Source organism: Scyliorhinus torazame, chromosome 2 (genome assembly GCF_047496885.1).
Source record: "Scyliorhinus torazame isolate Kashiwa2021f chromosome 2, sScyTor2.1, whole genome shotgun sequence".
NCBI classification, from domain to species: Eukaryota; Metazoa; Chordata; class Chondrichthyes; order Carcharhiniformes; family Scyliorhinidae; genus Scyliorhinus; species Scyliorhinus torazame.
The window spans coordinates 359452065-359477455 of record NC_092708.1 but is presented as its reverse complement, the minus strand read 5'-3'; the positions used below and the strand labels follow the sequence as shown (position 1 = coordinate 359477455).

Genomic DNA, 25391 nt, shown 5'->3' with positions numbered 1-25391 from the left:
CAGTGTGAGACTATGCAGTAGATACCAGAGCCTTTTCTCCAGCAATTGCAACATCTAAAAGTCATTGTTTCCATGCAAAAAATGTTTTGCAATCCTGAAAACAGTGGAAGGTGATAACGCAGGAGGAGGCAATTCAATCCATCGTGATTGTGGCAGACTTTTTGCCAGAGCATCTGAAGCTAATCACACTGACCTAGCCCCTCTCTGTGAATATCTATCGATTTTCTCCAAAAGATTTAACCTCTTCCTGTACTCAACAAACTGTTTCCGCTAAAAACAGTTACACTCCTGAAAGCCAGGTGGTGAAGGTTAAAACTGGAGTCAATTATCCATTACAAACATGCACCTCCTCACCCAACAACCAGTTTTAATCTGTTCCTTTTTATAGGAACACATTCCCAATTAACACTGTGTTTCCAAATAATATGACTTCACTTGCATATACTTCAATCACTTGTCTCAAGTATTATTTCCCCTTGCACCTCTTAAGTCAATGGTGGAGATCTTTAATCGATTAACCCTGAACTCCAGAACTGCCTCCTATACATTCTCCTTCCTCTGTTCGAACACAGATAACAGCTGTCAGCCATCCCAGTCTGAAACAGACCATAGAATGTTACAGTGCAGACAGAAGCCATTCGGCTCATTGTGCCTCTTCCCGCTCTTTGAAAAAGCAATTAGCACTATTCCTCACCATTTCACCATTGGCCTGCAACTCGTCCCCCTTCAAATATTTGCCCAATTCCCTCTCGAATATTACCAAATCGGTTTCCACCACCATTCCAGATCATAAGAATTCATTCCCTTCCTTTAAAAGTCTTTTCAAAGCCCATCTTCTCCAAACTAGGTTTTAATCATCTCTTCTAATTCTCCCATTAAGGTTGCACATGCCTGTAGCCAGCATTCCTTTCATCCCACTGTGAAAGTAGCGCGAGTAGGGCGGTATTATGGTTATGTTACAAGTCCAACAATCCAGACAATGTGATTTCAAATCCAATCACAGCAGCTGGAGAATTTGAATTCAGTCAAATGGTTCAGAAATAAAGGGCTGATATTGGCAAAAGTGACCATGAAGCAGTTGAATTGTCGTAAAAACTCAACCGGCAGAAAAGACAGCATCTATGAAGAAAAACAGAGTTAACGTGTTGTTTTTTTTAAAACTCTCATTAGAATGATCTGATGAAAGATTTTTGACCTGAAACACTAACTGTTTGGCTCTCCACAAATGCTGCCTACCCTAAGTATTTCCAGCATGTTCTTTTTCATATCAGATTTCAAGCCTCCGCAGTGAATTGTTTTTGTAGAAGTACCTCACGTGTTTTATTTACATGAAAAGGTATTATATAAATACAAGTTGGTTTTTACTCAAGTCATTCAAAGCGCTTTTGACTTATTTGCAGATACTGTACATTAAAGGCTTTTGAACCTTGAATAAAAGTTTGATACAAGCTTTTTATGAAGAGAACGGCCCTTTTAGGATTTGGCCTGCTTGACATACCTTATTATTTCTCCATATTCGTCCCACTTCATTCTCTCTTCCGTAGCCGGGAACATGGGGTATGATTTCTTAGCCTGTTTGAAAAAGCTTCCTTTGCGACTGCTCTCACTTTTCATCATGAGATCATGTTTGGTTTTGCCAGTCAGTGGCTGGTCCATGTCTTCTTCAATATCACTCTCATCACTGGAGTCAACATCTCGCCTGCAAGGAAAACACACAATTAATTTACTCTGCAGGTCAGGTAGCATCTATCTGGGAGCAAGAAAGCAGAGTTAATGCTTCAGGGTTTATTAAATATTTCCAGCATTCCCTCTTTTATTTCAGGTTGCCAGCAGCTGCAGCATTCTGCTTTTGTATGCTATTAATTTAGTTCCAAACAAAGAAATGGACTGTCATGAATACAGCCTAGACTACCATTATATTGACATGTGGTATTTTCTTCAAAATGAATCTCACCAATACTTTAAAACATGTAGTTGTCATATTTTGTTAATCATAGAATTTATAGTGCAGAAGGCCATTTGGCCCATCAAGTCTGCACTGGCCCTTGCAAAGAGCACCCTACTTAAGCCCACACCTCCACCCTATCCCCGTAACCCAGTAACCCCACATTAAGTAGTTATCCAGTTCAATTAAACCTCTGCCTGTGTATATATATATATTTTTTTAATTTAGAGTGCCAAATTCATTTTTTCCAATTAAGGGGCAATTTAGCGTAGCCAATCCACCTAACCTGCACACCTTTGGGTTGTGGGGGTGAAACCCACGCAAACACAGGGAGAATGTGCAAACTTCACATGGACAGTGGCCCAAGGCTGGGATTGAACCTAAGACCTCGGCGCCGTGAGGTGTCAGTGCTAACCACTGCATCTGCCTGTGTATATGATTAGAAAAATCTTTGGATTATGTAACGAGCTCAGGTTATACAAATAAAAATTATGTTGTGCCTATTGTGTTCAAATGATCACAATGTTACCTTCCCATGATAGCATCACCTATTATTTTTAAATATATAACAGAGAGATTCTGAATTTATCGAATAATGCAAAGATTATGAAGGTTTTAACAGTTGATTTTAAAAGCAACCTGGCCTTGCTATCAGCACTAATGCTTTTTTCAAAACATTTATTTCACACAGAGGAACAAATTCTGAAGCATATTTTTGTTTTCTTGCAATGCATTTGGTCACAGAATTGAAAGTGTAAATTCTGCAACAATTACTTTGTTCACAACTGGACAGACTATAGAAGGCAAAGAGAAAATGCTGGAAAATCTCAGCAGGTCTGGCAGCATCTGTAGGGAGAGAAAAGAGCTCCTTTTTCTCCCTACAGATGCTGCCAGGCCTGCTGAGATTTTCCAGCATTTTCTCTTTGGTTTCAGATTCCAGCATCCACAGTAATTTGATTTTAGACTATAGAAGGCAGTAACTGCGATCTTAGCTGAGCAATAAGTGCCATAAAAAGACTGAGATCTTGCTCAATATACTTTGAGCTTTGCTAGGAGGTGCAAAGTGCTTAACTCCCAAGTGATGCATTGAAACAATGGAAGAGTATATTTTTAGCATTTTGTGCTAGAATTATACATTTGTTTATTTTTTGGATTAACAGAAGGTCATAGGTCGATACAATTATGAAACTGCTCACTCACTGCTGAAAGATCAGCAACGTGCCAGTTATAAAATGCATCCTCAGAAAGCAATAAAAATAATTCAAACCACAAACTTTGTCATTTTGTTCGTCACCTCTACTTACTCCTTCTCTTGTTCCTGCTTTTTAGCTGCCTCCTTCTTGAGTTTCTCCTTCTCTAGATACTCTTCCAACTCTTTCCCTTCCAATTTTACACGACGTCTTATCTAGTAGTGAAAAATTAAGACTTGTCACAGAGCAGGATGACAGAGAAATTGTTACATAGTTCAAGGCTTACTGCATATAAAAAATCTCCGGTTCAAATATGTAGCCAGTCAATAAATAAGAAAATAAATTAAAAGATCAAACTAAAAATTCAATTTAAGTTCTCTCATTCTCTCTCTTTACTATCAATGGGAGGTGTTCTTAATTCTTCAAAAATAAAACATGTCTGCTTTATAGTATATTACTCCAAACTCCCTTTTTACAGTATCAAATACCATCTTAAATATTTCTTGTTTAGTGTTCAAATAGTTAAGCTGCTACAAGAAGCATTAGCTGCACCTAAACCTTTGAAAATATATAATGGATAAAGGTACAGTTAATACAAAATGACTTCCAAGAATTGTGGAAAATTCTAATATGAGACAGCACAAAGCACTGGTAACTCCAGGGTGCTGGCTGACTAAGCAGTAGAATGTACAATGAGGCAGCATTTCTACGCATTGTGAATTCCCACCATCAGGCGGACCATTAAATAGGCAACATCAAGCAGGAAGCCCACTTGTTGCTGTGTAACTATTCAGGACCATCTTCAACATATCATTGGTGGAAGTCTGGAAACTGACTGCCTTCCTGTTCTTTCAGACAAGGAATTGTGCATGCTCAGGGAGACAAAGGGAGGCATTCATTCATCTCGTGTCATTTTTTGAAGCTAAATATCATTATCAGCTGCAAATGCCTTCACTCATTTACATCCTGATTCTACTAGGTTGGAGAATTTTTCATCAATATGTCTAGAACACTATCTCCAATGTTAAGGTATTGTCTTTTTCAGTTTCATTCTTACCTCTATATCCATTTTTTTGGTGATCGGATTGTCTATCAAATATCTTGCCAGTGTTCCAGGTGTCGTCCTATAAGTGAGGATCACAGAGTTTTTTGGGTCCTGACACCACTGTATGAAAAGATCTCGTGAAAATCCACATTCCATGTCAGATTGACTAGACAGTACAACCTTTGGACTGGGCACTCGAGCCAGGTCCGAAAGGCTGTGGCACAAAGAAAGGTGCCGAAACTGAAAGGGATTGTTTCGTTTGTCTTCAAAACATCTCATTAACTTGTCACTCATCCACTCTACCTAAAATTAAAGGAATAACATATGATATTTAATTGCAGTGTCCTAATTCTAGGTCAACAAACTTCCTGCGAGGTGAGGGTTGCTAACAGCATAAATTAAGTAAAAAAGATTGGCTATTGAGGGCAAGGGACGTTAACATTTTGACAATAGAATGATTATAGATCGTCACCCGCAAGAATGCTCCCAAAGTACTTTTTTTTTTAAACAATCAAAAACGTTGGCTAAAAACAGTCGCAACATGTTTGTGAAAACAGTCAAAATCAGGTCACCAATTAGAATTTAGATTTTTGTAACTGAAGCAAACTGGTCACGGCATGCAAATATTACAAAGGAACATCATATTTAAGACAAAGCCTTGTTATTGGGGGGAAATTTTAAAAGTGTGGAGCAAGTCGGCTTATAAGCAAATGCTGGAACAAAACATTTATATATCCAAATGCAATTCTGATTAAAGGATGAAGGCAAGAAATTATTTGTTGTTGTAAAATAGCTATGTTCAGCAATGAACACTAACTGAATATTGTTAGCAATTTGTTTTCCATTTTTGCACTAATCAGGCAGTTCCTGGTGCTCAGGAGGTACTGACTTTCAAAATTCTCCAATTGGTACTTTGTTGGATGTATTCACTGACAAGACTTGCTGCTGAAGTCAGCTGAACAGCGCATTCCTCAATTTCCAAGCCTTAACTTGTTTTTTTTTAAATAAAGTTTGTGGTAGATAGACTTTATTTTACATCAAAGGTTTCCGATGATCAATACTTTTCTTTACCAAAAATATGGTACCTTTCATATTGAATTGCAACTAATGTTGTGAAGAGGGGACACAAACTGCAAGAAAAACTTCCAGACAAACCTGCGATTTTGAAAACTCCACCACATTATAGCTGACGTTATTGAGTAAAGCAAGAGAATAAACGCTTAGTCCAGCATCCTTGGTCCTCCAGATCTGGTCCAGAAGCTGTGCTAATTCCAGCACTCTGCCAGCAGTGTCCAAAGCGATGAGCACATTGCCATCACCACGCAAAGTCTCCAAGACATTGGCTGCAAGGGTAAAACAAGTGGAGAAAAATAAAATTTGACACGCTTATATTGGTACAAATCATCAGTAGGATTTTATAACTTGCAGAAATAAAGCATAAATGCTAAATATGTATGTCCAATGAAGTGGCTCCCAATTATGTTCAGATGAGGTCCATGTGCTCATTACTTAACTTACCTGAAGGTGAATGTAACGCTTCCATACTGGTTTATACAGGACCAACAAAATTCTCTGACGCTCTCACTTTTGCTTGTTGCTCGCTCTTTTACAATGATCTTTTTAGCCATAGCAGATGTAGAGCCCTTTAAATCAGGAGAAATGTCTGTACATTTCTGTTACACCCCAGTGCTGCTCACCACCAATCATCACCCTGGGTTCGCGTGGTTCCCTCCACGCCACCCCCAGCTCATGCCACCATCCCTCCTACTGGTACTTGCAGTTGACAACCAACAACCACACCCTTGGCTCAGCACCCGTCCCCCAAATTGACACCTCCAGCTCTCAGACATACTGCCACCCAACCATGCACATTCCCAGTTTAATTACACCTATTCACAGCCCCGGCTCACATCGCCTTCACGTCATCCCTAGCTCCTTAATTCTACCAATGTTGGGGGGAGGGAGGGGTGATGAGGGGGGAGGGGATGAGCAGCACCAGAATTATTATCGGGGGGGAGGGATGGAAGTGGGTGTGATGAGAGGAGAGGTAAAGTAAAATAATGCAGCTTGATGGAAGCCAATAGGTTTCATGATGCTGTGAATGCTCATGTATTGAATGATTCAGAAACATACCAGAACAAGTAGAAAACATACACCTTAAAATTGTACCTATATCCCTTCCAACTTATGTCTGGAAGCACAGAAAGATTTACACTGTACTGCAGCTATTACTTGAATGTGACAATGGTACTGGTCTGTGTTTGGTGCACATCCTCCAAGTCTATAGCATCAATTGTTGAAGTACATACTGAGCAATTGTTCATCTCGTTGCTTTCTTCGGGGCTGAACATAGGTGGCATTGAAAGAATCTGTGATGAGTAATGAGGGTCGGCTAATCATTTCCAGCGAACATCCATTCAGATGGCTAAGAAATAAAACAGACAATTAGCTTGAAGTAGCGCCCATAGCAATTACTTTTGAAACTAGTTTCACCAAGAGTCAACGTACATATTTTTCCGTGAAATTATTAGCAATAGCCTGCAAAGTTCAAATGTTTCAGACTTGGCACTGGAGACTGGAGAAGATCCATATATTTGAAACAGTGCACCATATCGACATTGACCTTTTTGCACAGCACAGACTTTGTGGAGAAAATTATCAGATTAAAAAGCTAAACAAAAAATAATTCCAGCTCCTGGTGATTTTTGACAAATGTATAAGTTTTAACATAATTTCTTAAACCAGATTGCTGGCCAAATGATTTTTGTTCTCCTAAACTCTCATCTTGCTTCCAAAATGTAAACTTTCATAAGGAGTCAAAATATAAATGGGTCTATGTGACAAAATTGGAAGGGCCTGAAGAGGTGAAGTACTCTCACAACTGTATCACTGTTTTATTGTTCAACATGCAGTTGTGTCAATGTTTCTTCAGAATATGTTGATGATGTTACTTCCTGGTGTCGTACATCGGTTTCTGCAAGAATTAAATGCTCATACCACTGCTGAGCAAAACCATCAATGTTACTTACATTTCTCGCTTATGGTTAAAGTCAACTGCATACACAATTTCCTCTTCTCCATCTTTCACAATCTTCCAAATTGTTCCTCCAATCATGTGACCTGCAGGCAAAGGAGTTATGGATAGGCCGTGTCCTTTACCTAGACACAGGGCAGAAATAAGAAAAAGAAAATCAGCACACAAGTGTGAAAGTTATCAGCTCACATATTTTATTTCTAAATATTAATAGCAGCAGAATTTTGGTGCAGCCGTGGTGGGTATGTAACTAAGAAGTGCCTCTAAAGTACATGCAAACCATGAGGCCCAAGACTCGACAAAAATAAATTTTTAATATAAATTTAGAGTACCCAATTATTTTTTTCTCCAATTAAGGGACAATTTAGTGTGGTCAATCCACTTAACCTGCACATCTTGGGGTTGTGGGGGTGAAACCCACGCAGACATGGGGAGAATGTGCAAACTCCACACGGACAGGGACCCAGGGCAGGGATTCGAACCCGGGTCCTCAGTGCCGCAGTCCCAGTGCTAAACACTGCACCACATGCCGCCCTGGCTCGACAAAAATTGAGCCTCATCATAATAATAGTTGTGAGCTGCCATCACTTCCAGAGACAGCTTGCCCACTTACCAGGGTCCAAGTTGGGCCAGCTGCCTCAGCAAAGGGAACTCACATGTTAGTGTCAGGGGAAGAACAGGAGAATACGGAGGGGCCTGGCAGCATCTCATGGTACTGGGGAACCAGTACTCCTATGTCTCCTGATCATAGTAAGAGTATTTAAAAACTTGAAATTTTGATATCATCTCCTTAAGAACCGCTGGATAATCCACTTGTACTCAGTGCTGTTGAATTTGCTGGTGGGCTCCTGAATCTCGTTTAGACATGCATGGAGCCTAATGCCCATTTCAGGTGGGCACTTCAGATGTCGGCAAAGCCTTCTCCGCAAGCATGTCTGAACCCATGTTCCAAGCACAAATCAGTGGGGATCATGATCCTGAGATCGTTTTGTGCCTGAGTGGAACAAGGACAGTGTTATTAACTAATCTGATTTTTAAAATTGTTTTTCAATCATAATTTGCCTTTTTATGGATGGAGGGAGAGCAAGAGAAGAGGCCTTAGTGTTCTGCACAATTCCTCAGCCAAGAAGTAAGTCAGTTTAAGGTCTGTGAGATACTGCACTGCAACTCAACAACAGATATTATGCAAAAGTAAGCTGATCAAACTCAAACCAATATTACCTCCCACCCCCAGGTGTCAGCTAAAGCTGTTGGCAGCAATCTTGCCTCTGAGTCAGAGGTTGTGGGTTCAATCCCGATTCCAGAAACTGGAGCACAAAATCTAGGCTGCCACTTCAGTCAGTATTCGTCTTGCAATGATGGAGGTGCCATCATTTGCCTGCAATGTTAAAATGAGGCACAGTCTGTCCTCTCGGGTGGATGCAATAGATCCCTTGCCACTATTCAAAGAAGAGTTTAGTCCTGGTCAATATCTCTAAATTTTAATTATCTCATTGCTGTTTATGGGATCTTGATATGCATAATTTGGCTCCCACGTTTCCTTTATCAGTGATTATGTTTCAAAAGTACTTAATTGGGTATGCAACTGCCATGGAAAACACTATGAAAATTCTAAGTCTTTCTTTCTCAGGTGAAGCAGGTGCATGACATACCTTTAAATAATCCAGTTGAGTTTGAAATCTCACTTAGGCACAGGACATGGATGCACTAATCCATAATTTATCCACCCCTCTATAGCACACTAGCATCAACCCATATCACCAAAGTAAATGTCCCACTAATGGATCTACATGAATGAATAAAACTTCTGGATCCCTATCCAGGTACTGTCATACCTTTTAAATTGACAATCTGGGAATATTTCAGTTGCTGAATCTTGTCGAATGCTGCATCCACATCATCCAAAGTAAACAGGGAGAACTCTTCTGTGTTGTGCCGTGACTTTAAGAAGTAATTAAATCAATTTACAGTTTTCAAGTATCAAATTAAATTATGAACTTAATATTTTAATCATGAAAGTGCACAAGAATAAACATTTTACTTTCATAGGATTATAATTTTTTTTTTTTTTTTAATTGTTCAAAGGCAAAAACAATCCTACATCAGGCTGAATAGTAGAGACTCGTTGCAGCTGGCAGCTCCTACGATCACAACAGGATTGCTCTCACTACTGTTATGGGCCAGGGTTTAGAGAACCCCAAAGTGTATCATGGAGTTCACCTGACCCATAACTTTTAATAGATTGTGGTATGGGGAGCACACGGCCCACTCTACAGTTGTGGTACAGCAGAAATTTTAAAGTATTTTTTTAAAGCCAAACAATGTTTATTCTATGAACTCAAGTTGACATTTTTAAAACATAGTGAACATCTGAGCAACCATTAATTCAAATACAACCTCCAAAGACTACAACACTAAGTAATCCTTTAAGCTTTCCTTTTAACATCCATAAGACTTAAAAAAAAGAACTTTTAACAGAAGCACATCAGGTTAAAGTCACTACTGAGAGCAGTTATTAGTTTTAAATCACCAAAGGATCAATTTACACTTTTTAGATTACAGAGAGGCTAATATCCTTCTGGCTGTAACTGCAGCTATCCAGCTCTGAAAACGAAACTAAAACACACCCTGCAGCAAACAGCCTAAAACGAAAGTAAAAAAGCTGACAGACAGCCCAGCTCCACCCACACTGACATCACAGAAAAACCCCATTTCTTAAAGGTATATTTCCTAAACACCCATTTCTTAATGGTACTCTCACATGACACTACCAATATTAAAAGCACAAGACATGAGTGAACATCAGCAATATTCTTGGATGAACTGAATAAGAACACAGGTTCTTGCCGTTAACTCACCTGATAGAGATCGTACATAAACATCTGCCCCATCTTGTAAACAGGAATTGTGGCATAAATTGCACAGTTTAAACCCAGCCTCCCAACAGCATAAGGGAGAGCTCCCAGGTGTAAGGGATCCGGGTGAGAAAGTAGGATTGCGTCAACCAAATGAACATATCTGCAACAAAAATTGCAATGCATTGCAAGGTGGCTACAAGTAATTATTTTCACATCTAATTGATCAATTTACTCAAATTAGCAAAGACAGGGAGCTGGATTCTCTGCAGACCTGCATCAAAATCGTGGCCAGCGCGGGGGTGGAGAATCCACTTTCACGCTGCCATCGGGCCTGGTGCCGGTCCGGCGATTCTCCGGGCCCTGAAAATCGCTGAGACCGCGGAGTACTCCACGCCATCAGGTGACCATTGCCAGAGGCCCGCCCAGCAATCCTCCACCCCCGACCAGCCGAGTTCCCGACGGCGTGGAACTAACCACCTATTGCTGGTCGGGATGCTGGCGTGGCAGCTGCAGACTCAGTCTGCGGCCGCCCTGGTCGGGGGTAGGAGGATCAGAGACCGGGGGGGGGGGGGACTTTATAGGCGGCCGGGGATTAGTCCTGCGCTGTTTCAGGCTCGAACGCACGGCTGATCGGGGGGAGTCTCTTTTCTCGGTGTGACTCTGCGGTCCGAGTCCGTCATGGAGCTCGGCACGGCCGCTGGAGGCTGCTGCAGTGTGCATGCCCAGACTCCGAACCGGAGGTGCGTGGGCCAGTATCTGCAGCTAAAGCTGCGAGAATTACTCCGGGTCCCTTCTAGCTCCCTGCAGGGCATTGGATTAGTTCTTTTTTATAGGAATTTCAGGAGTAAAACTCCACCGTTTTTACGCCGGCGTGGGGACATAGTCTCATTTTGGGAGAATCCAGCCCAAGACGTCTTTAATTACATACATTTTTTTTTAATTCAATCAATAAAATGGCAATTTTAAGAAATTTAAGCAACTGCAGATTTGAAGTTTGGGTCAGATATAAAACAAAACTACCAAATAGTGAAATGTAAACTTGCAGCTGATGATTTTTGAAACACGATTTCTCAAAATTTCTGATGAAAGTAATGGATTAAGTTTTACATGACACAATGTGATATACTGAATAATACAGACCACTGGAAATTTGAGCCCTGGAGATGAGTTAAGGAATTAGTGGAGAAACGTAAGATTTGAGTCCAAGGAAGCACCAGGGCCTCACTGGAATAGTGTATGATATGGATAAAATATACCCAGATTGTGACGATAAATTAAACCAAAAAAATAGAACCGAACAACATAAACTAGAATCAGTGAAAAACAACTTCAAAATGAATGCAAGATTTTTAAAATTGAAAGTCATAGCTATAATAGTCGATTACGCAAGGCCACTGATATAAAAAACATTTTTTTATTGAAATTGTAATTAGATGGAGATTTTAATAAATAAAGGGAATAAACTTAAATAGAGGATCACGCCGGCGGAGAATCCAGTCCACTATGTTTGAAAAATAGACAAAAGCTTGAATCATTCTCAACTGTGATGCCCCTCTAATAAGGAGTGGTCTACAGATACTCACTGGCTCAGCTGGAATGTGAAAAATGGCATTTGGATCAGGTGCCAAATTAGTTCTATTACCCCCATATTCACAAAGTTGCCAGCTACATGTGATGTGGACCAGAGTCAGACCCTTGATCCTCTTCCATTAGTCAATTGCATCATGGTAATCTGAACTTCAACCTCATTTCCCCATCATTCCTATATCTCCGGATAAATTTATCTAATAAGAATTTATCAATCTCAGATTCCTCCAATGAACCATTTGTAAGACCAAAGATACTGCTTTTGGCCCATGCCATGAGCACTCCATTTACACTGTCTTAGGTTGACTCAAATCATTAGCAAACATAGCATCCCATTCAATCTTGGGCTGAGCTTTTAACACTATATCCAATCCGACACCCAGACCACCAATATCCACCTGCATACTATCACCTGTCCCCACCCCACCTCAGTTGAACTGCTGCTGAGACCCTCGTCCACACTTCTGCTGCATCTAGATTGGACTACTACAAAGCTTTCCTGACGAGCCTCCCATCTTCCAACCTCTGTAAACTTGAGCTTGTCCAGAACTCTGCTATTTCGGTTTTAAACACAGACAAAGTCATGTTCTCCCATCAGGATTGTGTTCACCAACCTACAATGGGTGCCAGGTCCTGGCCAAGCCAACACCCCAAATTTATAATTATCGTCCTAATTTCCAAATCTCCCTTGGGTCTCATTCATCCCCATCTCCGTAACCTCCTCCAGCCCTACGACCCTCCAAGACTTTTGCATTCTTCCAACTATGTTTTTTGTGCATTCCCAATTTCTTTCACCCAGTAGGCTGTGTTTTCAGCTATCTATCTATAAATTAAAACATGTAAATAATATTTTGCTTACTTTTTTAGTGCATCAATTATATCCATGGAGAAACTTTCATCCCAGCCACAATCAAGAAGAAAGCGGAATTCATCCACCTGCAGCATATAGCAAAGGGCAGATTCCTCCTGGACTCCAGAAATGGTGGTCAGTTTGATGATCGACGTCATCGCTCGTTTTCAAATAAACAATTAGCACTGGCAAAACTGAGAAAGATGTCAACGCACAGAATCTATACAGAATTTAAATGGAAAAATAACATCACTGACATTTGAAGATCAATGCATACAAAATTACATCGGAATACATTGCATATATGGCACTCAACCATATGAAGCAAAAAGCTGTCAGCATTGACAAAGAGTCATCGGAATCGAAACGTTAGCTCTTTTCTCTCCCTACAGATGCTGCCAGACCTGCTGAGATTTTCCAGCATTTTCTCAAATATTCAGTTAGATGCTTAGAGTCATATGAAGTGATGAGCTGCTTTTAACCGAACCCCACCCAAATCTCATCTCCATCTTTGGCCAAAGTAAAGGTGCCACCCACAACATGCATCAAGCTCCATCTGCCACTATTTTGCAGCTCTGCCATTTGAACAATTTTGTCTTGCAGTGCTCTTTGGTCCTCAGATTTACTATGTCTATTTTTGTGGATTCCAAATTTGGACTCCATTCCCTCCAAGGTAGTGTGTGTGGTCCTTGGCCTTTTACACAACATCCACTGCCTGTTCCCATTCACACTGTCATCTCCTCAAAGAACTGTTTCTCAAGCACAATTTTCCTTTCTGAAATCCATGCTATGTACTTCTAAATTATTTCTTCTCCATATACAATTCAAAAAAAAGGGGCGAGATGTGGCGCAGTGGTTAGCACTGGGACTGCAACACTGAGGACACGGGTTTGAATCCCGGCCCTGGGTCATGGTCTGTGGGGAGTTTGCACATTCTCGCCGTGTCAGCGTAGGTTTCACCCCCACAACCCAAAGATGTGCTGGTTAGCTGGATTGGCCACGCTAAATTGCCCCTTAATTGGAAAAGAAAAATAATTGGCTACTCTAAAAAAAAAAAAAAAAAATTTTATTTTTTTTAAAATGGCACATTTCTGCTGTTTTGTCTTTTCCCCTGTCCTTCCAGGCCACTTCTTATTTAAAAAAATAAATTTAGAGTACCCAATTCATTTTTTCAAATTGAGGGGCAATTTAGCGTGTTCAATTCACCTACCTTGCACATCTTTGGGTTGAGGGGGCCAAACCCACGCAAATACGGGGAGTCTGTGCAAACTCCACACGGACAGTGTCCGAGAGCCGGGATCGAACCTGGGATGTCAGCGCTGTGAGACTGCAGTGCTACTACCACTGCACCACCGTGCTGCCCTCCAGGCCACTTCTTGATCGCAATCTCATAAACAAGACTCAAAATCCGGCAAATGAGTGGGTGGCACAGTAGCTAGCACTTCTGCTTCACAGCATTAGGGACCGGGTTCGATTCCCATTTGGGTCACTGTCGGTGCTGAGTCTGTACATTCTCCTCTTGGCTGCGTGGGCTTCCTCCGGGTGCTCCGGTTTCCTCCCACAAGTCCCGAAAGACGTGCCATTAGGCGAACTGGACATTTTAAATTCTCCCTCAGTGTACCTGAACAGGCGCCGGAGTGTAGGGGATTTTCACAGTAACTTCATTGCAGTGTTAATGTAAGCCTATTAGTGACAATAATAAAGATTATTATAAAGATTATTATCCTCCCAATTTTACGACTGAATAGTACTTAATGCTCTTCACCCACAAAGATAAGCAGATTTCTCATATTATTGCATTTTGTTTTACAGCAGAGGCTAAGAATGGGAGTTGGTTGACAAACAATTGCACCATAAGCAAGTTTGGCTTTTAAGGGTATGTTATGAACCATGCTAATGTTCAAAGCCAGGGTGCCCCAAATCCCAGAGAAGAAACTTGGTATGCCGGTTCTTAACTATTCATTTCTGCGATTTGGGGAAAAATGTGAGAAAAGAGATAAAACTCGGTGATGAAGGGGTCATTTTTGTTGTAAATTATTCAAATAAAAAAACGTTTATTAAACTTTAAACACAAGGTAACAGTAAAAAAACATTTACAGTTACTACAATAACGGTTACACAGTGTACTTAAATTACCACTCCCCCATCTGAATCTATCTACTTTCCTAAACTCAGAGAATGCACACTCCCAAAGCAAAATCTATAGCTTTTAACACTATAGGCCAAATCCAGCAGATAACTACTACACAGGACCTGTAGCTTTCTTTTTGTGGGGCGGTCCTCTAATTTGGATTAGAACCTATAGGGTGTGTATGACATAGACATACTTCTATTTCCTTTTCTGCACAGCAGCTTGCTTCTCTGATAGAGCTCTGCTGTGCGTTACTCTGATCTAGGTCCCTCGACTGGTAGTCTCTACTCTGCTTAACAAAGTATCTGTTACTCGACTAATCTGCATCTCAAGTCCTCAGTGCAGCTAAATCCCTACGATTTTTTGTTCAATACAATTCTTTACCTTCCATTTAATTCCAACTTCCAACAGGTATGAGTTTTAAATCAGTTTGTATACCAAGTCCTACTGTGTAACATTCATCCATTTGAGGGGCAAGTTAGAATTCTGTTGTTAACCCCTGTGGTGCGAGTTATTGGGAATTCTGCAACATACAGGTTGCATTTTTCAAGAATATCAAAGACCACTCAACCTGGTTATTCTCTCCTACATCGTCTTTCATTGGGCAGGAGATACAAAAGTCTGAGAACATGCACCAACAAGTTCAAAAACAGCTTCTTCCCCGCCGATACCAGACTCCTGAATGACCCTCTGATGGACTGAACTGATCTCTCCGCACATCTTCCCTACTGAGTAGTACTACACTCCATATGCATCACCCGATGTCTGTGTATTTACATTGTGCATTTATCGTATGTGCTATGTTTTTCCATGGATGGAACGATCTGTCTGGGCTGCCCGCAGAACAACACTTTTCACTGTACCTTGGTACACGTGACAATAAATCAAATGCAAATAATAAACTGAAAGCAAACCACATGGCAACCATGGACTGGAAAATGTGCTGGAAGATGTGATCTTGATAGAAGAAGAAATGGTAAACTAACTGCGTTCAGAAATGGTCTGGCCACCATCTGGCCTGGGCTTGCGAAATCCTACAACTGTCCTGGCTTGAGACAATTCATAACTCTTTAACCTGTGATTATCCCTCTCTCCAGTTGCTCCGTCTGGACCTGTGGACTTAATACCTGCAAAGACTTGCATTCAAAGTATCGTCTTGCATCTTTGACTTTGTTATGTTTCTGGAACCCACCTCTTCATTCACCTGAGGAAGGAGCAGTGCACCAAAATCTAGTGATTCGAAACAAACCTGTTGGGCTTTAACCTGACGTTGTAAGACTTCTTACTGTGTGTTCAGAAACAAAAGGGCAGAAGGATTCGAGGGGACACAAGGAAAAACTTTTTTTTTTAAACATAGAGGGTGGTGGGTGACTGGAATTCGCTGCCCGAGTTGGTAGTGGAGGCAGAGATGCTAAACTCTTTTAAAAAGTGCCTGGGTCTGCACCTTAAATGCTTAAAGCTGCAGGGCTGTGGGCCGGGTGCAGGAAGATGGATAAACATGGACAAGATGGGCGGAATGGCTCCCTTCCGTGCGGTGTCTTTTCTATCGCTCTACGCGCCTTCTTGTCTCGTCCATTTGGGTGGGGATTATTAATTAATAAGGGCAGGGCGGCCCATCGCCGCCTATTTCTGAAGCTACTCAATCTTCAGTCTTTTTTTAAATCCAGCCTCTAAACGCACGCCGTTTCAATTGAGACAACTGACTGCTGAGTGTAAAACGTACCGAATTAAAGGTAAGCACCGAGGCTACGGCGGCCCAGCGCCCGACCGGTTTCTCCCTCCCTCTCGCTTGCTCTTCACACCGCCAGCCCCACACCGGCTCCCGCTGCCCCGGCCGCCATCTTTCCCCCCTGCGTCACCGGGTCAGGGGTTAACGGACTCCACCATCTCCACACGCACCCCCCCCCCCCCCCCGGGTGTGATTGGACCGGTCCGTTGCAGAGGGAAGTTGGGGGAGACGGCCTTAGGCGCAGGGCCGCGAAAGGCAGGTGAGTCCTGTAGGCCCCATGGTCAGGGTACGGAAGGAGGAGGCCTGGGCCTTCAGCTGCGAGAGGCAGGCGCAGATTGAGCTCTGGCTCCGAGCTCTTGGGCTGGGCCAAGATCCGCTGCCCGTCCTTCCTTCTCTCTCCCCGGCTAAGCAGACTCGGCAAAGGTCAATGTGTTTGCAGGCGCCACTTCCAAAACACACCAGGGACAGGGCCACCCGGGTAAGGCTGAAGGTGAACAGAGATGTTTTTAAACTGAGAAATGAAGAGCATATAGGAGATCGTGCCGAGCTTGTGAGGTGAAATTGCCATCGTCCCAGGTGACCATAGGCTGCTTTCCCCTTTGACAGGGAGAGCTGACTGGGGGTGGTTTAGCCTGAGGATCAACATACCTCAGGCGAAGGGCAAGATTGAGAAGGATAACCTTCATGAATAACCTCAGCCGATACGGGAATTTATTGAACCCGCGCCGCCAGCCTCGCTCTGCATCTTGAACCGGCTGTCATGCCAAGTGAACTAAACCGAGACTCTAATCTCTCTCTCTCTCTCTCTCTCTCCCCTCCCCTCCCCTCCCCCCCCCCCCCCCCAAAAAAAAAGTACAAGCCGAGTTTGTACACGAGACTAGACCTCAGCTGGAATATTGTGCATGGTAATAATAATCTTTATGTCACAAGTAGGCTTACATTTACACAATTAAGTTACTGTGAAAATCCCCTAGTCGCCACATTCCAGCGCTTGTTCAGGTTCACAGAGGAGATTTCAGAATGTTCAATTCACCTAACAGCACATCTTTCGGGACTTGTGGGAGGAAACCGGAGCACCCGAAGGAAACCCACGCAGACACAGGGAGAACGTGCAGACTCCACACAGAGAGTGACCCAAGCCAGGAATCGAATCTGCGACCCTGCCGCTCTGAGGCAACAGTGCTACCCACTGTGCTACCGTGCTGGTTCTGGGCACCACACTATAGGAAGGATGTGAACGGACTGGAGAGAGCGCAGAAGGGGTTTACAGGAATGGTTATGAGGATAGATCGGAAATGTTGGGACTGTTCGCCTTGGAGAGAAAGTGGTTTTCGGGGAGATTTGATAGAGATGTTCAAAATCATGAGGGGGCTGGACAGAACAGCTGGGGAGAAACTGTTCTCATTCATAGAAGGATCAACAACGAGAGGACACAGATTTAAAGTGGTTTTCGAAAGAAGCAAATGCGATGTGAGGAAAACCTTTTTCCACACAACCAGTGGTTCAAGTCTGGAATGCACTGCAAGGAAGTGTAGTGTATGCAGGTTTAATTGAGGCATTCAAGAGTATATATGATGTTTCTATTCAAATAATCAATGTGCAGGGCATGGGGAAAAAACTCGGGGAATGGCACTAGGCCACAATGACCGTTTGGAGAGCCAGTGCAGCCATAATGAGTCAAATAGTTTCCTTCTGTGCCATAACCATTCTGAGATATGAGGAGGGATATAAGCAACTTCTGGATAGCACACAAGCTCATCGATTAGGTAGATAAATATTGGATGAGTTCAATGATGGGAAGTGGGAACTGATACATTTGTGAGGAACATTAGAGGAAATTTACAACAAATCATTATTAATATTTCAATGTAGAGGGCCAAAAAAGAGATTGGAGGGGAGTCTTTGACATCAGTCTTTCGAAATTATTGCCCAAAATTGATACTGCTGTTCTTGAAGAAAAATATATATTTGATCCTTTGATAGACTTAACTTCTTACATCTCGCCACTGTGGAAAATATCCATTAACCATTGATTTCTGTGTAAAGGTGGTAATAGATAGGAATTAAAATTCTGCCCCTCTACGCAAACACATCTGTTTGAGACTAATAGTCCTTTTCCTTGATTGTTGAATTTTGAATGTTGGCATTGTTTCTGCCTCAACTACTAACCTTGAAAAATTCCTCAGCTTTGTAATTCTTTGTGAAGAAATTTCCCTTGCTGCTTATTGTCCAGCGAATATTTATTCTTCACCCAACGTTAGCAAAAATAAGATAACCTGCCTTATCTCGCTGCATTGTTTGGACCCAGGATGCATACAAATTGGTTGCTGTGATGCCTAGAATGCAACAGTGGCTATACTTAAGGTATAAGCTGTAAAATGCTTGGCAGCATTCTCGTTTTGTGAAAGGCTCTATATAAATGCACGTTCTTTACTTAAATCTCTTCTGTTGAATTTTACAGTATGTCTCCCTGTGCTAGATCCCTCAAAACTATTGAAATAATCTGTATCTATCAGATCTTTTAAAAAGACCTGGTCTGGTGGACCACATGGCCTTTTTTCTGTCCATGCTTATGTGACCCAGAGGCTCACAGCTCCCCACCCCAGAAAATAGTGCACAACGAAGGGAAAGCTAACAAGTGAGAAACAAATATTTCCCTGGGACGATTGCAACATTATCTGAACATTTTTTCGCATTTTGGATTCTTTAGTTACCTCATCAGTGGCTTGAGGATCTTATGGATTCTATATTTCAGTTTTTCTAATGTATCCCTTGTAGTGAGTTTGAGTTATGATTGAATGGCCTTTTAACTTTGACTTCTGTGCAAGTGTTTTACTTTGTAAAGGGTGGCTTTTCTTTCCTGTTTCAGTTTTAATAATAATCTTTATTGTCACAAGTAGGCTTACATTAACACTGCAATAAAGTTACTGTGAAAAACCCCTACTCGCCATATTCCGGCGCCAGTTTGGGTACACAGAGGAAGAATTCAGAATGTCCAAATTACCTAACCGCACTTCTTTTGGGACTTGTGGGAGGAAACCGGAGGAAATGGAGAACGTGCAGACTCTGCACAGACAGTGACCCAAGCCCCAGGAATCGAACCTTGGACCCTGGCTCTGTGAAGCAACAGTGCTACCCACTGTGCTACCGTGCCACGTTAGAACTTATTTATTGGAACTAGCCAACTATTTAGTTCTATGGTTAAGCTATCACAATGCTAACATTTTACTGTTGAAGATAATTAATCCTAACAGGTTCAGAGATTTGGTGTATGTGCTTGGCTGAGGAGCCAATGGTGCAAAGCTACCATCTGTGGGATTATGACTGAACGCCTCTAAGTCAGAATCCCGCCTAAAAGTAACGATACCCCTAGCGCCGCGGATCACTTGTTGGCCTGGGATAGCCGACACCGGTTGGTGAGGAGTGCCACCCGATACTTGACTGGAGTGCAGCCGGATAGGCACCGCCTCTCTATATACGCACACAATGTTCATGGGGAACCTGGTGCTAAAATATTCGCAGACGACATGATTCTGGCTCTAGTGCCGTAATTTACTCAAATGCATCATTTCAATTCAGACTGCCTTCCTTGTTTGTCATTTTCTGCATCAATTATGAATGAAGTGAATGAGTACCACTTTCGCACAGGTCCTTACAACTAGCAAACCTGTGCACAGCTCGGGCTCCTTTGACACCTACTTATTTGGAGTAAAAGTCAAATTATCAGAAGCTCCATCTGACCAAAGTAATGGGTAGCTATGCCTATGTCAGTAAGAATACAGCCCCTTTTCAACAGGAATTTATGTATTAAACAGCTTTTTTTTTTTTTCTTTCCTTCTCTCAGCATAATGAGTCTGGTTAACCTTGTACGTGAGCTTTGGCCCAATATCCTTGTCCCTCTGGGTTTTGTATTGGGATGTTATCTTGATAGAAGAAATGATAGTAAACTTACTGCATTCAGAAACAAAAGTTTATTATATAAACGGTGAGTATGACATTTACAGTTTGATTCCATAATTTATGTGGCTGCAAAAGCCTGATAATTTAATATTTTAATGCAAAACTGTATCAATCGTAATGAGTATCATTCAGTGAGTGATTGAAAAGTTTAACAAAATAAATAATGTAAACTTCATTTTGCCAACCATCGACAAATCTCAATGTTTATGGTTGGCTTAACATGCTCTTCTATGTAATAATGTCTGCTTGAGGGAAAGGAAAATATGGACCAATTGTTTAGACTTCTGTCCAATTCTGGGTACTCCGCTTTAGAAAGGACGTTTAGAAAGGTCTTGGAGAAGGTGCAGAGGAAATTTACTTGAATGGTACCATGGATGAGAATATTCAGGTATTTGGAAAGACTGGAGAAACTGAGATTAATTTCCTTGAGGCAAGGATGTTTATAGGGATATTTTAGTAAAGATTGTCAAAATTATGTCCAGTTTTGATAGAGCAGATAAGAAAAAATAGTTTCCACTCGAAAGAGGGCCAATAACCAGAAGAGACAAATTTAAGATAATTGGTGAAAAGGACAGGAGGGTAGTGAGAACTATTTTTTTACTCAACGGTCATGATCTGGAATGCATTGCCTGAAAAAGTGGTGGAAACGGATTTAATAGTAGCTTTCAAAGAGCATATGCACTTAAATATGAAAGAAATGTAGGGCAGTGGGAAAAGAACAAAGGAGTGGGTTTAATTAATGTAGCAGATATGATTAAATATAGATAGATGTAAGATTCTGAGATTTGATAGAGTTGGTATGGATTAGAGTTGGTATGGATTATGTACAAAATAGAAATGTACTTGAGGTCTTGGAACGTAAGAAATGGGGGCAGGAGTAGGCCATTGCCCTCTTCATTCAATGAGATTGTGGTTGATCCTCTTTTCAACATCATTTTCCTGCATTATTCCAGTATCCTTTGATGTTTTTAATATGCAGAAATCTATCGATCTCAGTCTCTACACCCTCTGGGGCCGGGAATTCCAAAGATTCACCACCCACTGAGTGAAGCAATTCCTCTTCAACTCAGTCCTAAATTACCTGCCCCTTATTCTGAGACTGTGCCCGTGGTTCTAGATCACCTCCAGCCAAGGGAAACAGCATCCTTCCTACATCTACCCTGTTGAGCTCTGTAAGAATTATATATGTTTAAATTCCAGTGAATAAAGACCCAGTCTATTTAATTTTTCCTCATAGGACAATCTCTCCATCCCAGGAATTAATTTAGTGAACCTGCATTGTACTTTCTGGCAAATACATCTTTCCTTAGATAATGAGACCAAATCTCCAAACACTATTCAGGTGTGGTCTCATCAAGGCTCTACATAATTGAGTGAAGACATATTTACCCCATACTCAAATCATCTTGCAATAAAAGAACACGAGGGAAGTCTTGGGGTTTTAGTGAGACGGTCAGTAAAGTCATCATTACGAAGTTCCCAGGTTGCGTTTAAAAATAAATAAATAAATAAATAAAACACTGATGGAAAGAAAGGGTTTTGACATATAAATCCTGACAAACTGTACTCAGCCCTGTCAACATTACTGTCGTCTTCTGGCTCAATCATTTCAGTTTTTTCTTTTTTTTTTGCAAAAGTTGTTTAATGTGCCCCTTTCATCTTTTTCGTATTTAATCTGGGTTGGCTGACGAAACACCATCCTTCGTTCCTATTGTTAGTTTCAGTTCTTTAGTTTGAGTGCCACTGGTCTTCTTTGCTTTTGCAAACTTGATGTCTACCCTTCCTAGTTGACCCAATTTTTCAAATACATCTCACTGCTCTATTAACCATTGTTCTTGTGCTTTTTCCGTTTTTCTTGTTTCATTAAATAAGAATTGGTATTCTTACAATGTCTCTTGTTTTTGCAACATTGCAACTCATGGTTTTTTGAGGGCGACACAGTAGCATAGTGGTTAGCACTGTTCCTTCACAGCGTGAGGGAACTGGGTTCGATTCCCAGCTTGGGTCACTGTCTGTATGGAGTCAGCACATTCTTCCCGTGTCTGTGTGGGTTTCCTCCGGATGCTCCGGTTTCCTCCCACAAATCCCGAAAGACGTGCTTGGCTTGTTGGGTGAATGGGACATTCTGAATTCTCCCTCTGTACCCGAACAGGGCCTGTAGTGTGGCGACTCGGGGATTTTCACAGTAACTTCATTGCAGTCTTAATGTAAGCCTACTTGTGACAGTAATAAAGATGATTATTATTATTGATCCCTTTTCCTCTTAAAAACCGTGTACTATTTGCACCTTCTTCCTCGACATACTCTTTAATCTGTTTACATTGCACATTTGTGCTGGTGGTATCCTTATCTTTTCTAGCTAGTACTTTGTTTACTTCACTTCTAAATTCTTCATTTAATTTACAAATTCTTCATTTAATTATTTCAGCCTTTCTAGGTTCCAGCGATTTTTGCTCAGAATACTGTTTCATTTTTCAAGATTATGATTAGATATTGTGTTGGCTCCTGACTGAGCTAATAAGTTCTTAATGCTATTCCTATAAATTTGTTTCATCATCATGTAGTCCAATTAAAGCTTCTAATATCGCTAAATATTTTCACTGTGTATTAAACCACGTATTTGATCATGATTCATGTTCTTCTACAAAAATCTACCAGATATTGGTGTAATTCATTTCTTTTTCCAAATCTGCTTCTTTGTCATCTCTTCCTCCTCCAACCATACTGTTCCAATCTCCTGTAAACAATATCTCTTTCACTCTCCTGATCAATTAGTTCTTCAATTCTATCATGTCCTGATGAAGAAAAAACATGGAAGAAACATATTGAAGAATGGTTTGCAAAAAAAAAAGAAATTTGGAAACATTTTTTAATTTAGAGTATCCAATTCGTTTTTTCCAATTAAGGGCCAATTTTGTGTGGCCAATCCACCTACCCTGCACATCTTTGGGTTGTGGGGGTGAGACCCACGCAGACACAGGTAGAATGTGCAAACTCCACCCAGCCAGTGATCCGGGGCCTGAATCGAACCCGGGTCCTCAGCGCCATGAGGCAGCAGTGCTAATCACTGCCCTTCCGTGCTGCCCAGGAACTTGCAAACATTGAGCTAGAAGGAGAAATTGACACCGATTTAATTGGATCAGAAATACTAGAGATAAGAGCAGCAATAAATGAGATACAAACTGGAAATGAGGCTAGAATTGATTAAATATCTGCAAAATCAATTAAAAACATGCAAACGAATGTAACATCAATGTTATTAAGTTTTGCAAAGATACAGATTTACTTATCAAGAAAGTGACCAGAGTACTTCATACAGACAATATTGATCACCTTTAGCAAGGAGCCAGAGGCATGCTGATGTTCTGATTTTCCTACAGTGATTCTGATTATAATAATCTTTTTATTGTCACAAGTAGGCTTACTGTAATGAAGTTATGAAAAGCCCCTAGTCGCCACATTCCGGTGCCTGTTCGGGTACACAGAGGGAGAATTCAGAATTCTCAGCCGGCACAGGAATTGAACCCGCGCTGCTGGCCTTGTTCTGCATTACAAACCAGCTGTCTAACTCACTGAGCTAAACCAGCCCTGTGTCTATCCTTGCATCAAAGATTATATTGAGAATTGCAACATATAGGGAATGGGAAAGCACAGAGTTACTTCAGTGATAACCAGTTTGGATTCCAGGGAGGAAGGGGGACAAGATAAATGATCGGCATTATAAGATTAATGAGTGAATGCAGTCGGACAGTAATTATGTTTGTTTTGTAGATTTTGAAAAAGCACTCAATTTTTGAATTAAGCTGTTGACAGTGTTACGTTGGAGTAAACCGAGGGAGAGATGACTCATAATAAATCTGCCCATGGGTCGAACAGCAGCAGTGAGAATAGCCGACAGGTAGTCCGAAACATATGTAATTGGAAGAGGAGTTTAACATGGATGTTTTATCACCAGTCCTTTTTAATGTCTTTGCAGAAGCAATGATTTAAGAAGCTTTTGAAGTCATAGCATCTGGCAAGAATAACATCAGTTAGATTTGCAGATGACAAAGCACTTGTAGCAAGCACAAAAGAATGGTTATATGAACTATTGGATAGACTAGTAACAACAGGGATGGACGTTGGAATGAAAGTGAACATTGGCAGAACCAAAGTAACACATCTCAAAGTCACCAAGAAATATTCATAGACTGAAAAGAACTAGAACAATGCAAGAATTGAAATATTTAAGAAGCATAGTGTCCACAGGTGGAAGATGTAACAGAAAAATAAGAACAAGGACAGTAATGGAAAATATCATATTTGATAAGGAGACTGGTGATCATCGAATAGCTGAACTTTGAATAATGAGGGAAGTGAGTAAAATGAAAAATCTATTTAGCTACTTCTGTGGTCAAACTTGTATATTTTAATTAATTGCATTATCTTTTCTTTGTAGAGAATTGAAACCAGGTGAAGAAACTACGTGGAAGTGAAGAGCTGAAAGCCATGCTGAGAAAACAAGGAACTGTTTTGCATTTACAAAAAAGTCCAATGTCAGTTTTTGTTTTGACATGTCCTCAATTAGGGATCCAGTGAAAGTTTATTTGAATGATGCTGTTTTGTTCTATTAAAATTTGATCTTTCACAAAATCGGCTTATCTTCATGTAACAGATAATTGGTTTAAAGTCCTAAAATTTGCCAATCATTGGAATATAAAATTTAAAAAGGCATGGCAAATAGTTCATTGTATTTGTTTCATTAACTTGATGTACGCAAGTTGTATGTCAGACTCAATAAACCTTACATTATATTTATTTCAAATCTTTACTTTTAAATTTAAATATGGAATGGTAGGACATGGATTTATACCTTTTCAATTTTTTTGCCGTTGGAATTGACAAGGGAAACATATAAATATTTCAATCAATCCAAAGTGATCATTATGCTTGTAGTGGAGATTTCATTTGTGTATCTACAATTTTGAGCTGTTGATTGTTCTCCTGATCCTGACTAATATCTTTGTGAATCCTGGAGTGGAATTAATGCTGCAACATTTCAGCAGCTTAATTGCTTTACGAG

General features: G+C 40.9%; 2 protein-coding genes across 4 annotated transcripts in view; one reads left to right on the top strand and one right to left on the bottom strand.

The window, feature by feature from the left end:
* Window positions 1-17035, bottom strand: part of cpsf2 (cleavage and polyadenylation specific factor 2) — a 29636-nt gene extending 12601 nt beyond the window's left edge. The window contains exons 1-10 of one of the 2 annotated variants that reach the window (XM_072492270.1): window positions 17018-17035; window positions 12519-12729; window positions 10073-10232; window positions 9050-9155; window positions 7210-7339; window positions 6490-6605; window positions 5336-5523; window positions 4193-4483; window positions 3250-3350; window positions 1499-1699 (exon numbers count right to left, since the gene is read on the bottom strand). In XM_072492270.1, coding sequence (XP_072348371.1) covers window positions 1499-1699; window positions 3250-3350; window positions 4193-4483; window positions 5336-5523; window positions 6490-6605; window positions 7210-7339; window positions 9050-9155; window positions 10073-10232; window positions 12519-12667 — 1442 coding nt within the window. In that variant the 5' untranslated portion in view covers window positions 12668-12729; window positions 17018-17035. Of the gene's footprint in view, window positions 1-1498; window positions 1700-3249; window positions 3351-4192; window positions 4484-5335; window positions 5524-6489; window positions 6606-7209; window positions 7340-9049; window positions 9156-10072; window positions 10233-12518; window positions 12730-16363; window positions 16503-17017 lie in introns of those variants that run through there. The other variant, XM_072492262.1, reaches the window with a different exon arrangement.
* LOC140403974 (NADH dehydrogenase [ubiquinone] 1 beta subcomplex subunit 1-like) lies at window positions 16540-25126 on the top strand. 2 transcript variants are annotated; one of them, XM_072492284.1, is made up of 3 exons: window positions 16540-16628; window positions 20214-20354; window positions 24768-25126. In XM_072492284.1, exons 2-3 carry the CDS (start codon window positions 20218-20220, stop codon window positions 24802-24804), a joined length of 174 nt encoding a protein of 57 aa, XP_072348385.1. In that variant the 5' UTR covers window positions 16540-16628; window positions 20214-20217; the 3' UTR covers window positions 24805-25126. The 2 variants fall into 2 exon arrangements, with proteins under 2 accessions (XP_072348385.1, XP_072348393.1); XM_072492292.1 differs by lacking the exon at window positions 16540-16628 and adding an exon at window positions 16661-16847.
* The last annotated feature ends 265 nt before the right edge of the window (window positions 25127-25391 follow it).

Bases quoted from the DNA above. Each gene is read 5' to 3' on its own strand.
- LOC140403974 (XM_072492284.1), top strand. From the start codon at position 20,218: ATGAGTCTGGTTAACCTTGTACGTGAGCTTTGGCCCAATATCCTTGTC. The intron at 20,355-24,767 runs GTGAGTATGACA...TTTTCTTTGTAG, and splicing joins AAAAGTTTATTATATAAACG to AGAATTGAAACCAGGTGAAG.